This window comes from Lepus europaeus, chromosome 11 (genome assembly GCF_033115175.1).
Source record: "Lepus europaeus isolate LE1 chromosome 11, mLepTim1.pri, whole genome shotgun sequence".
Lineage (NCBI taxonomy): Eukaryota > Metazoa > Chordata > Mammalia > Lagomorpha > Leporidae > Lepus > Lepus europaeus.
Genome location: NC_084837.1, coordinates 70,902,593 through 70,915,893, shown reverse-complemented (window position 1 = coordinate 70,915,893; position 13,301 = coordinate 70,902,593). Strand labels below are relative to the sequence as shown.

At 34.1% G+C, this 13,301-nt stretch overlaps 1 protein-coding gene across 2 annotated transcripts in view; it reads left to right on the top strand.

Annotated features, from left to right (window-relative positions):
* The window catches only part of COPS2 (COP9 signalosome subunit 2), a 32,806-nt gene extending 19,742 nt beyond the window's left edge, over nucleotides 1-13,064 (top strand). The window contains exons 5-13 of one of the 2 annotated variants that reach the window (XM_062205879.1): nucleotides 1,584-1,673; nucleotides 1,802-1,879; nucleotides 3,962-4,136; nucleotides 4,532-4,710; nucleotides 5,726-5,778; nucleotides 9,543-9,640; nucleotides 10,646-10,728; nucleotides 11,343-11,401; nucleotides 12,316-13,064. In XM_062205879.1, the coding sequence (XP_062061863.1) occupies nucleotides 1,584-1,673; nucleotides 1,802-1,879; nucleotides 3,962-4,136; nucleotides 4,532-4,710; nucleotides 5,726-5,778; nucleotides 9,543-9,640; nucleotides 10,646-10,728; nucleotides 11,343-11,401; nucleotides 12,316-12,460 (960 nt within the window). In that variant the 3' untranslated portion in view covers nucleotides 12,461-13,064. Of the gene's footprint in view, nucleotides 1-1,562; nucleotides 1,674-1,801; nucleotides 1,880-3,961; nucleotides 4,137-4,531; nucleotides 4,711-5,725; nucleotides 5,779-9,542; nucleotides 9,641-10,645; nucleotides 10,729-11,342; nucleotides 11,402-12,315 lie in introns of both variants that reach the window. The other variant, XM_062205878.1, reaches the window with a different exon arrangement.
* The last annotated feature ends 237 nt before the right edge of the window (nucleotides 13,065-13,301 follow it).

Sequence of the window (13,301 nt, the reverse complement as noted above, 5' to 3'; positions counted from 1 at the left end):
GGCCGCTGCAGCCAGTGCATCGCGCTGATCCAAAGCCAGGAGCCAGGTGCTTCTCCTGGTCTCCCTTGCGGGTGCAGGGCCCAAGGATTTGGGCCATCCTCCACTGCCTTCCCGGGCCATAGCAGAGAGCTGGCCTGGAAGAGGGGCAACCGGGATAGAATCTGGCGCCCCAACCAGGACTAGAACCTGGTGTGCCGGCGCCGCAAGGCAGAGGATTAGCCTGTTAAGCCACAGCGCCAGCTTGATAGTGCTTTCATTAGTCTAGATTTTGGTTGAATTAAATCATTTGTGCATATTCTTTTAAGTGACATAGCCCTAAGTTTTAGCTTTCTTACCCTATGGTATTTGAGCACAAGATGTATTCCATATATCATTTAGCTTTTCTCAGAAAATTTGATACTTTTATATTCATAATAAAAAATATTCATCTCAGGACCAGCCTTTCACTTCCTGTCTCTTGTACTACATTTTTATTTCTTGAAATAGTTGTCTCAATATTTTGAATTTAAAATGTATTTAATGGGAATAGAGGGAGGCAAATTTACATGGTTTGTTAGAACATTAAAACACTTAGTGGCACTAATTCCAGAAAAGTTATATATTATGGGATTTTCTGAAGTGTGAAAATGTTTCCTGAGTCTTAACAAACAAACGTTATCACAACATTTTTTGAATGCTGTTTATAAATATTATTTCAAATGATGGGGGAGATGACTAAGTGATTTTAAAACTTGAAGATTGTTTTCTTCTGTGTTGCTATTGTGTATGAATTTTTTCCTTTGAAAGTAACAGTAGTTATTGGGCGGATGATACTCTTGAGTTACTCTGTATTCCATCAGCAGTCATGAGTAAACAGGCAGCCCTTCCTGAAAGTATTCATCCTTCCTTCTCTGATGGTCCTCGTATTTCTTGATCCTGTTGAGTAGAGATTTTGAGAATCATAGTCAAAAGCAGAGTCAGAAGTATTGGAAGAAAGGTGGACAGGGAAGCTTATCACGATGCAAAACAAATAGGGATTACCTTGGGGAAAAAATGTATACTTAGATTAGAGACAGTTAAAACTGGACTAGACTTCTCTACCCAGCTTCAAGGTTTATCAGTGACTTAAAAACGGTGTTGTTCAGTTAATTGATTAGTCTATTTATAAAAACAAATTTCAGAGAAGGAGCTCATTCTTGTTTCTTCAGCAACTTGCTTGGTGTTTGCCACAAAGCAGGTAGCAAATAAAGGTTGAGTGGGTGATACATACATTGTTAAGAGTATAGCACATTGTTTACTTCTGTATGAGTTTATTAGATTAGAAGGGACAAACCTATACTATCACAGCACTAGTTACAGTGAAAAAATGTCTTCTGAATTTTATAAAGCAAATATGAAAACAGATTTGGGCATGTGTCTTATAATCTATATTTTGTTTCAATTTTGTTCGTTATGGGGGCTATAAAAGACAATTGGTGAGATACAGATAGTGTATCTTATGTGTGTTAAAGTTCAAAGATGCACTTTTAGCTTGCTCAAATAAACTTTATTAACAGGTACAAATTTGCTGTTTACAATTATAGAATTCTGATTTTTTATGTCAGATGGATTTACTGCAGGAATTCTATGAAACAACACTGGAAGCTTTGAAAGATGCTAAGAATGATAGACTGTGGTTTAAGACAAACACAAAGGTAACAGTTACTACTACTTACATGTTTTTCTTCTGGAGAGTGGGTGGTTTTTCTTAACAAATTCTCCTAAAGTTGAACATCTTCTTTTGTTGAAATGTTTTGATTTTAATAAGTTTGCTTTCTTACAGCTTGGAAAATTATATTTAGAACGAGAGGAATATGGAAAGCTACAAAAAATTTTACGCCAGTTGCATCAATCCTGCCAGGTAACATTACCTTATTTTTTCTTTATATTTCTTTCTTCATAATAAAAAACACAGGAAGTATTTGTGTTTGAAATACTGCTTAAAGATATTCTTGCTCAAATATTATCCCAAAACAAAATTTGGAAAATAAGTTATAAAAATGCTACTCTTTCTAAGGATTGCATTTCTTGCTTTAATCCTAATAAACAGTCTAGTCATTATACTTACTAAGAATAAACCTTGATGGGGCCAGCATTGGAGCACAGTAGGTGAAGCGGCCACTTGTAACACAGTTATCCCATATTATAGTGCCAGCTTCTCCACTTTCAATCCAACTTCCTGCTAATCTGCCTGGAAGGGCAGAGAAGATGGCCCAAGTATTTGGGCCCCTACAACTCATGGGAGACGAGGATGGATTTCCTGGTTCCTAGCTCCAGCCAGGCCTAGACCTGGCTGTTAACAGTCATTTGGGGAGTAAGCAGGTGGATAAAAGATCTCTCTCTCTCTTTCTGTGTCACTGTTCCTTTCAAATAAATATTTTTAAAAAATCAATAAACCTTGATATTTAGTTATGCACTCTCTAAAAATAGGACAGGTGAATTGTAAACCTACATAATAAACATATTCTGTATTTCAATTTATGATATATAAAGCATTTATAGCAGCACTGTCCAAAAGAACTTCAAGTAGTACTGAAATAATTATGTATCTATGCTGTCAGTATGGTAGCACTAACATTGCTTTTAGTTATCATGCATTGAAATGTGGCTGGAGTGACAGAGGTACTGAGTTTTGAATTTAGATTTGAATAGCCATATGGACAAGTCAGCACAGCTCTCTGCCTTTTTAACTTTGGATTCTCTTTTTATGTTTCCTTGTTTTGTCTTGTTCAAATAAGTCATTTGATGTTAGTATAAATTTTATGGAAAAAATACTATTTTTAAATATTTTTAAGTTTTTCCAATGCCTTATACTATTTCTTTAATATATAATCATTTCTGTGAATAGAGAAAATGATTAAGAAGCTATTCTAAACTATTTATTTGCAGATATTTTCATTTAATAGCAGATCAGTTATTTTGAATTATTTACATATTGTTAACAAAATATCAGTTGATTCATAAATAACTGTGGGTTCAGATCTATGTCAAATGGAAATGGTAAAGAGGCCATTTCTGAATGGAATAGTGTCTTTCAGTATGCGTATTAGGAATATGAAAAAACCTTGTGGAGAACTTTTGCTTGGTTACCCTAGCAACATAAAATGTTATCAGTATTGTGAATAGCAGTATAGTACTTAATATTTGATGAAATTGTTCAGTCAGGAATTCATGATAATCGAGATATAAAGATTGTTTTTATCACATATTTTACCCTGGCCATTATTAGTGAAAAATAAACAGAATTTTAAGTTGGAAGACCCAGTAAACAAGTTTTTGCTTAAAGTATATCAGTATTTGATATTCCTGGATATCTGTTGACTCTATGCTGTTTTCATGGCCCTTGTTTTGTGACCTTTTGGTCATCCCTCAAAGTTGAGCTGTTGTGTCACCACATTTTGATTCCTTTTGCATCCCCCAGGAGAATTAGTCCTTTTTCTTCCCTTCTCTTAGGTACATGGTTCATACTTCAACTAGCATCATCATAATTTATCCATTGACAATGCAGTCTTCTATTGAAAGTTTTTGAGATGAGGAGGTTTAACTTATGAAATAACTTCATATTTCCCCAAATTAGACCCACTGCCTGGCTCGTGGAAGGCACTCAGGAAAGTGCTTTTGGATTGAATAAGTGGATATAAAGCAATTGTGAAGATTTGGGAAATACCATAAGTAAATATCCAAGAAAAAGCATAAACATGAAAAAACTTCTGTCCACTTTTACCTTCCAGTAACCAAAAAGTAGAAAGGATATATGGATTTCTTTGTGGTCATGAAAAGTAGTGTTACTCATACTGCAGTTCCCAAATAAAATTTGTAATGTGTTTTTGCAGAGAAATAGTATTATAATTGTAAAGTTCCCAAACTAACTCAAATACTTGTAAAAATTACCAGGTTGTCTCTGAATTCTGTCTTGACTGAACTTAAGTGTTTACTTTCCTAGACTGATGATGGAGAAGATGACCTGAAAAAAGGTACACAATTATTAGAAATATATGCTTTGGAAATTCAGATGTACACAGCACAGAAAAATAACAAAAAACTTAAAGCACTCTATGAACAGTCACTTCACATCAAGTCTGCCATCCCTCATCCACTGATCATGGGAGTCATCAGAGGCAAGTGTGGTTTGGAGGGGGTGGGCAGTGGTATTGGATCAGGTGTCAAGCTTATGACTTGGTGACTATGTTTTACTGTTTCTGTTTACTGAAACTAAATGGCTCAAGTATTGAAGTCAGTGAAGTGACCTCACCTTAGAAAGATATTAGGATGAACTCTCTGTGAAACTTATAGCAGTAAAGATATTAATAGAAAATTTATCAGAAGTTGTGTTTCTGAATTGTAACAGTGTGTTCAAGATTAGTGCTTCAATATGTATACCCAGGAGCCAATAGTATTAAAGATATAGAATTAAAAGACTGAAAGCCAGTGAAATAATTTTTATTTGATCTTTACAAAGTGATTAAATTTGTTACAGAACTGAAAATGTTTTCTTGTGGTTTATTCTTTACAGAATGTGGTGGTAAAATGCACTTGAGAGAAGGTGAATTTGAAAAGGCACACACTGATTTTTTTGAAGCCTTTAAGAATTATGATGAATCAGGAAGTCCAAGACGAACCACTTGCTTAAAATATTTGGTCCTAGCAAACATGCTAATGAAATCGGGAATAAATCCATTCGACTCACAGGAGGTATGTGTGCTTTAATTCTTAATTTCTCATATAGTTCTGCATACATTCCTAAGAACTAACTTCTAAGGACACAGTTTAAAAACTTGTTACGGGACCCTAAATCCCATTAAGCTGGATGATAAAAATGTCATCTTTAGTGTTAAAGTGACCATATAAATAGGATCTAGTGTTGAGTAATTATAATAGAATTAAAAAGTAGAGAATGTTCCAACATGGGAAGCAGTCCACACAGCAGACTCATAGAATGACAATTGTGTTAAATAACACTCTGACCTCAGAACCAGCCCTTAAAGCTTCCTGATCTGTCTGAAAAGCCCATGAGAGCATTTCAGGCATGGAAAGCCAAGACACTGGCAAAAAATGTTTGCATGAAGGTTCTCTGTGAGACCCCAGCAAAAAGATGTGGCCATCAAGGAAGGATGTTCTTTTCTCTAAAGGGAGGAGAGAACTTCCACTTTGCTTATGGCCTTGTCTAAATACTGATGAAGTTTGTGTATTCAAAAGATTTCCATTGCCTAGGCAGCTCATGTCAAGAGCCTCAGGTGGTCACTGATGTCATACATAAGGGTGTTAATTGTTAAATTAACAACAGGAGTCACTGTGCACTAACTCCCCATGTAGGACCTCTGTTCTCAGTGAGTTGTATTATGAGAGCTAATTGTGATACTTGTTCTCAAACAATTCTGTGTGTGTGTGTGTGTGCAAATTGTTGAAATCTTTACTTAGTATAGAATTGGTCTTCTGTATACAAAGTTAATTGAAAATGAACTTAATGGAGAATGGTACTGGGAAGGGGAGAAGGAGGATATTGGAAGGGGGAATGGGAACACAGGTATGGTAGGAAGAATAACTATATTCCTAAAGTTGTATGTATAAATTTGTATTCCTTAAAAAATAAATTAATTAAATAATTTTTTAGAAATTGTTAATTCTTATTAGCTTTCTTTTGTAGAAATAAATGTTTTTCTTTCTTTGTTCACATACATAATTTTTTTTTTTTTTTTACTGTATTTAGGCCAAGCCGTATAAAAATGATCCAGAAATTCTAGCAATGACAAATTTAGTAAGGTAAGAGTTTATATTTTGGTTAAGGTAAATTTCCTTAGAACATTCATGAAAGAAAGAACTTTGCAGAATTCACTTAATATTTGACATTTGCATTTTCACATGAAATATATAAATGTAACTTATAAAATATTTTTATTTATTTTGTATTTGAAAGATAGAAATATAAAGAGACAGAGCTCTCCCATCTGCTGGTTTACTTCCAAATGCCCACAATAGCCAGGGCTGTGCCAGGCCAAACTCCGAAGCTGGTGACTTAATGCAGGTCTCGTATGTAGGTAGCAAGGACATATCTACTTGAGTCTTAACTTGTTAATTAACAGGGTGTGCATTAGCAAAAGTTTGAATTAAAAACAGACCCAGAAATCAAACCTAGGAACCCCACTATGGGATGTGGGCATCCTAACTAGTAGCTTAACTTCTAGGTCAAACATCCATACCAGTTGATCAAATTTTTAACTTCTGAAGTCATTTGTTGTGATGTTTTAGCTAGTCACAAAATTTTATAAAGCTTTCACTATTTGTTTTTTTTCTTATTATCTGTGTATGTTTGGTGTGTGTGTGTGTGTGTTTGCATGTATGTATATGTACCTGCTATTTTTCAGTGAAAAACTGATTGTGGGTCTCTTAAAACATTATTTTACAATGTTTGTTGCTTCTGCCTACCTGAATCCAAAATGAAATTATGAATTGATCCAATGCAAGTCAAGAATTTTCAGTAAGACAAGACTGCAGAAACATATTTACTCATTTATTTTCTCAATAACAAGATCAAAATACCATTTTAAAAAATGTTTACCCCAAATGATTTTCTGAGGTAAAGGATGGGAAGGCAAAAGGTTATTATAATGTAAGAAATCCAAAGATTTATTGAATATTTCTGTGCAGAAAGATGTGAATAATGATGATTAGCAGCTAACGAATTTGCCAGAATTAATTAATAATAAACAAAATTGTGAGACCAAACCAAAATATACCTAGAAGAGAAGGCACCTATTTGTAAAAGATATTGAGTAGCAGAACCTTTCCTCTGTTCTTTTCTCTTCCTAGTAAAAAGAAATGGAGCGGGCCGGCGCCGTGGCTTAACAGGCTAATCCTCCGCCTTGCGGCGCTGGCACACTGGGTTCTAGTCCCGGTCAGGGCGCCGGATTCTATCCCGGTTGCCCCTCTTCCAGGCCAGCTCTCTGCTATGGCCCGGGAAGGCAGTGGAGGATGGCCCAAGTCTTTGGGCCCTGCACCCGCATGGGAGACCAGGAGAAGCACCTGGCTCCTGGCTTCGGATCAGCGAGATGCGCTGGCCGCAGCGGCCATTGGAGGGTGAACCAACGGCAAAAAGGAAGACCTTTCTCTCTGTCTCTCTCTCTCACTATCCACTCTGCCTGTCAAAAAAATAAATAAAAATTAAAAAAAAAAAAAAAAAGAAATGGAGCTCTAATCTTTGCGGGGGGGGGGGGGGGGGCTTTCTTTGTAGAAAAATATGATAAACCTACTAAGTTTCTCTAAGTCCTTTGTTTTAAGTTTTACAGCTGAGTTTACCACATCTGGAAAAATGTAGTTAGGGACATAGGGTAAGGTGTTATTTGGGGGGGCTTTTTTTTTTTTAGGTGTCTAGATAATTTAGATGATAAAATGTTTCTTACTAGTATTTTATCATTTAAAAAATAATATTAGATTATGTCATTAATCACATATATATAAATTATAAATGGAGAAAATAGCTTATTTTGTAATATTGAATTCCTATGTACAATATTCTCATTTACTTTCTTTTTATTGGCTATGACTTTTACAAGTTACTAGATTTTTTTTCCTAAGGAAATCTTAATTTTAGCTGTAGGAAAAAAAATTGAGGGGTTTTTTTTAGGGGGGGGAATAGGAATATTTGGGGGATAAAAAAAAACTAAATTGCCATATTAAAAAATCAATTTTTTAAATTTAGTTACTACTGTAGTCTATTTTAATATATGTATGTTGATTCAGGTTAGTTTTAGTTATGAAAAGTAACTTCTCCATCTTTATTGTAAGCAATTTATTGTATCTACATTTGGCCATATTAGCTAAGGTTAATTTGGTTAGAGAATAACTTCAAAATACCTTTTAAATGTTTGGTTTATAATGTTAAATTGCTTATAACATTTTAAACTTTTAAAGCTTTTTTTAAAATATTGAGGAAAAGTTTTGCCCTAGACATTGACATTTTATATAAATGAAATTTGTTAAATGGGTTGAAGATCTGAATTGCTGACCTGTAAAAATTCCTAACTGTTCTTATATATTAGTTAACATCTGACTGTTAATCTTAGTGAAGCCTTTATATTGGAACTCAGAAGTTTATTTTGATGATGAATTTTGACCCAAAGAAGTTGACCCATGGTGTCATCCACTTTTATATAAGATTTTTTAAAAAATAAACCCCACTTAAGAAATGGAAGAATGTCTTATGATTAAAATGTATATATGTATATATGTGAATATAAAATAAAATGTAAACATCTGTAAATGTTTTCATTACTTGAATATGTCCTCCTACAGTATATTGCACTAATGTATTCTGTGTAGGTTAGAAAGTAATGCTTCCTAATTTTATCTTCCTAGTCAGTTGCCAGCAGACTAGAGGAAAATAATTCCTGTTGAAGCACTTGAATCACCTACCCATAACATGAAGTTACATTGCGACCCAACAAATGGAAGCACATCAGAGGGCATGCAGAATGGCTGTGATATGTTTTACTTACAAAGCAGACAGTGGTGCCATATCCAGAAGGTTGGCTTCTTCCTTCTCAGCACCTTAGAAATCCCCATAGTGCCTTACAGAATTCATTCAAGAGTAGGTATTAGATATCTCAGGGAAATTATGAACATAAATCGACCTTTGGCCTTCTGCAACAAGGAACTCCATCACTCTCTACCTTGTGTGCCCATTTAGTGCTATTTATCTGTTGCTGATATTTCTGCTATGTAGTTCAGTGGAATTTTAAGGACAGTGACACTTGAGAATCAAATGTTCTTTTTGAAAAGTTTTGGCAGTTCCTGATAGCTCTCTAGAAGTTAAAAATTCAGAAGCTGCATTTGTGAATAACTTCAAGAGAGGATATACTTGAAAGACAAAGCCTAACTCTTCCATGTAATGATGTGCATGAAACCTGATTTCTTCTATTAAGAACAGTCAGGTTGGGGGGATTAACCTAGCAGTTCCTGGTGTCAGTACCTGACTCTGACTCCTGACTCCATTTTCCTGCTAAGACAGACCCTGGGAAACTGCAGTGATGGCTCAAGTAATTTGGCTCCTGCCTCCCATGTGGGAAATCTGGATTAAGTTCCTGGCTCCTAGCTTCAGCCCTGATTCAAGCATTTGGAAAGAGAACCAGTGAATAGGAGCTCTCTGCCTTTGTTTCTCTTTGCCTCTCTAAAATAAATTTTTAAAGGCTTAAATTTAATTTTAAGATATTTAATATTTGAAAATACCAAGTATTTAAAAATATTGAATATTCATTAAACATTTATTGTCTATATAAAAATATAGTATATAACCATGAAGGAAGATTTATTCAATCTTTGTTTTAAAAGAGCAAAAGAATTAAAAAGGAAATGTATTTTTTTGACAGAATGGTGTGTTTGTGGGTATGTGTATTTAATTCTAATTTCCATGACAGAAAATAATAATATAATTTAGATTTTTACATATGAAAATTGAGATACAGCTTTTTGGATCATCTGATTTTACTGACTTCTTCATGTTTGACAAAATTTATATTTTTTTTTATTAGTGCCTATCAGAATAATGACATCACTGAATTTGAAAAGATTCTGAAAACAAATCACAGCAACATAATGGATGATCCTTTCATAAGAGAACACATTGAAGGTATATTCTTTATGCTAACTGAATTCTGTTTCTTTGCCACTGTCAAACTAATGCTTAATAGAGCTGCAGTTTACTGCAGAGTATGGAGATGCTGTCATGGAATAGGATACTCCTTAAAATGATTAAGCAGTTTTAAAGAAATCACTAGCTGAGTTTATGTGACAACAAAAGCTTTGAAAACTCTCCTGCTATCAGTTAGGCTGAGATCATTTACTACAAAAGATCATGTAACATTGGGATAGTTTAATGCCACGAAGGGAATACAATTTTTGGTAAGTTTTGCTGAATTGCCAAGGATAAAAATCACTCCTTTGTACTCCCTCTCACAACGGAGCTTTTTTAGGGTTTTTAAATGGCCATTTGGAACTACTCATTCAAGTACTTCAATTCCAGGTATGTCAGGAAAATCAAGAATACTTCAGAAAGCATGATTTATTGTTTCCTCCCTTTCTCTTTCATTCAACAGACATTTTAAAAGTTCTTACATGAACCTGGAATGGTACTGCACTTTTAGACATTGAAAATACAGACTCATTGTCCATGAATTCCAATCTAGTTTTTAAAAAAATTAAAAAGACAATTGTGAAGAAATTGTGAGAATTTATAAAATCATTGTATAAGATATGATACTGTGAGTTTTGATAGCATAAAACAAGGAACTTGGCTAGTATAAATCAGCTTCTTGAAACATGCTAACTATTAAGGAAGTAGTCAGTGGGATATTATTGGAAAGGCAAGAAGTTACTTCAGTAGAGTTGAACATAAGCAAAATAAGGGAGGTAAGAACAAGAAATGAGAGAAATGTCTAGTCATGCTCCATGGACTCACAGTGTTTTTAGATTTAAATACTACTTGCAAAAGAGAAAGATGTTCTTGCAAAGCAGAAAGATATGTTTTGAGAAAATAAATGATGTAGATAATTACTGTGATTTAGAAGTACATAGCAATTCATAAAGATACCCAACTACTAAATACAAATATTTTAACTTTTGTCTTTTCTTTCAGAGCTTTTGCGAAACATCAGAACACAAGTGCTCATAAAACTAATTAAGCCTTACACAAGAATACATATTCCTTTTATTTCTAAGGTACTTATATTCTTGGATTATAATGATGTTTCTAATTTTTGTTACAAATGCGGTCTGCCTATCTTTCATTTAAAAGAGTAAACCTGACTTGATAACATTTTATAATATAACATTTTTAACAAATAGAGCAGTAGAACTTTATTTGTTTTCTTTTTTAAATGTTATTAATATAAAGAGAACATTTATTTCATAGATAGAATTCTAGGAAGATATACTATATCCATATTCGATTCCCTTCCTCCCTCCCAGGACTTTACTTTTGATGTGGATTTTTCAATTTTCTTGGCCTAAATTGAGTTATCCCAAAGTGCTTTAATAGTGTAACAAAGAAATTGAGATTGAATAAATTTTATTTTAAATATTCCTTCAGCCTCAGTCTTATCTACAATAATATTATGGTTAGGAAAATACTTCAGAAGTTAGAATATTAAATCTTTATCAGACTTGTGTTCTCAGAGGTATTTTAGAATGATATTGGAATTTGTTTTAAAATCTTCTCTGCACTAATTTTCCTCTAGGTGGTAGAATTGAATGTAAAATTGGAATGGTTACATGAAATTATTAAAACTTTTAAAATGTTGATTAGTGGAATTATAATAAGTCTTTTGTCTTAGGAGTTAAACATAGATGTAGCTGATGTGGAGAGCTTGCTGGTCCAGTGCATATTGGATAAGTAAGTACTTTGCTATTTTTTAACCTTAAAATGTTTTGGACCATAAATTTTAAATAATGTTAACAAAGTTAGTGGTTCAATTCTTGATTTTTCATAGAAAACATTCCAATTTTCTATTAGAAGATCTTTTGATGGTTTTTGACAATGAATGAGCATTTTAAACACATGATCTCAGCAAAATTCTAGGTGTTTTTTCAGAGGGATTTCTTGTTCCATATATGTCATTTATATAGTTGAAAGAATTCTCTAATGGATAGCAATTTTTGTCTGCATTTTTAAAGGTATGTGGTAGATGACAATTTTTAAATCATCTGAGTATATTATTTAAAGCTTCACAGATGATATTTGCCTTTGATGGTAGGGTGAGTCTATGCCTAATGGTTCTTTGAGTGAAACTGATGAAAGGTGACTGAAATCTTGTTTCTGTCTGGAGTTTGAATAAGACAATAACATTATACTGAATCTGAACTCATTCAATGTAGATAGCAGTGTTTTGTCTTTTAAAATGTTTTGTTTTTTTTTTTTTTTTTTTTTTTTGAAAGGCAAGTGACAGAGTCAGAGACAGAGAGGGAGGGAAAGATATCTTCCATCCACTGGTTCACTCCCCCAAGTACCCTCAACAGCTGGGTTGGGCCAGGCTAGAGCCAAGTACTTGGCCCATCATCTGCTGTCTCCCCAGTGGCATTAGCAGGAAGCTGAATCAGCAGTGGAGTTGCTGGGACTCACACCAGCTCTCTGATAATTGATTGCAGGCATCTCAAGCAGCAGCTTAACCCACTGTTCTACAATGCCCACCCCAGGATTTTTTTCTTTTGCATTTACTGACCATAAATATTTGATGAAACATTAATCCAGTAACTACACTTAATGAAAATGATCTGTAGACAACCTTTCTGTTATTTATTTATTTCCAGCACTATTCATGGCCGAATTGATCAAGTCAACCAACTCCTTGAACTGGATCATCAGAAGAGGGGAGGTGCACGATACACTGCACTAGACAAATGGACCAACCAACTAAATTCTCTCAACCAGGCTGTAGTCAGCAAACTGGCATAACAGAGAACAAGCTTTGACAGACGTCCTTGAGGCAACAGTGCAGAGATGTAAACCTTAAAAGAACTGGGAATGGCAAAACTACTGTCGGTTGATGTGTCCTGAAAATTATTGGAGTATGGCAGAAGTGCTTTTTTGATCAACTGGTTTGTGTTTTGCTGCTGCATTTATCCCAAGAAAAACAGCTTTAATCTCCAGAAGAAAACCAAAATACCATGGGATTTATGCTGTATTGACATCTTGCCCTAAACATACAACATCATAGTAATTTGTCATGGGCAACATGACCAGAGAGAAGATTTTTGTCATGATTTTAAATATACTGACACGCTACTGTTGGTTAAATTTAAACATGTTTTACCTGCAGAAATTCTCTCACAAATAACCTGCAATAACTTGAAATGCATACCCTTTTGAACACTTCCTTTTCTCATGTATAAATGAAAATGTTTGCTGCATTTTGCAAAATGTCAATTCTCCAAAAATGTGTCCGTATATTTCTGTACCTGCAGTGTAGTAAAGGTTTAGATGAAACCCCATAAGTATAGTGGCATACTGTCACTTAGGTTTCAAGCAGCAAAATAAACAGTGCAGCTCAGAAATTGTAGTTTGGTTCTTGATGTGTTTTTATTACTTTTGGGATTGTTTTGTTTCTTAGTACCTTAGAAATTTCAAACTATTTTATCTTCAGTTAATGATTTTAAAAAGCCTGGGGGCAAATAAGTTGTGGTTATTTGCTTTCAAGTTTTTAAAAGTAGTCTTTATTGACAAAGTAAGGAGAACTACTTTCTAACAAAACACTTGCGTAGTATTTACTTTGACAGTGATGCTTTAAAGGAATAAA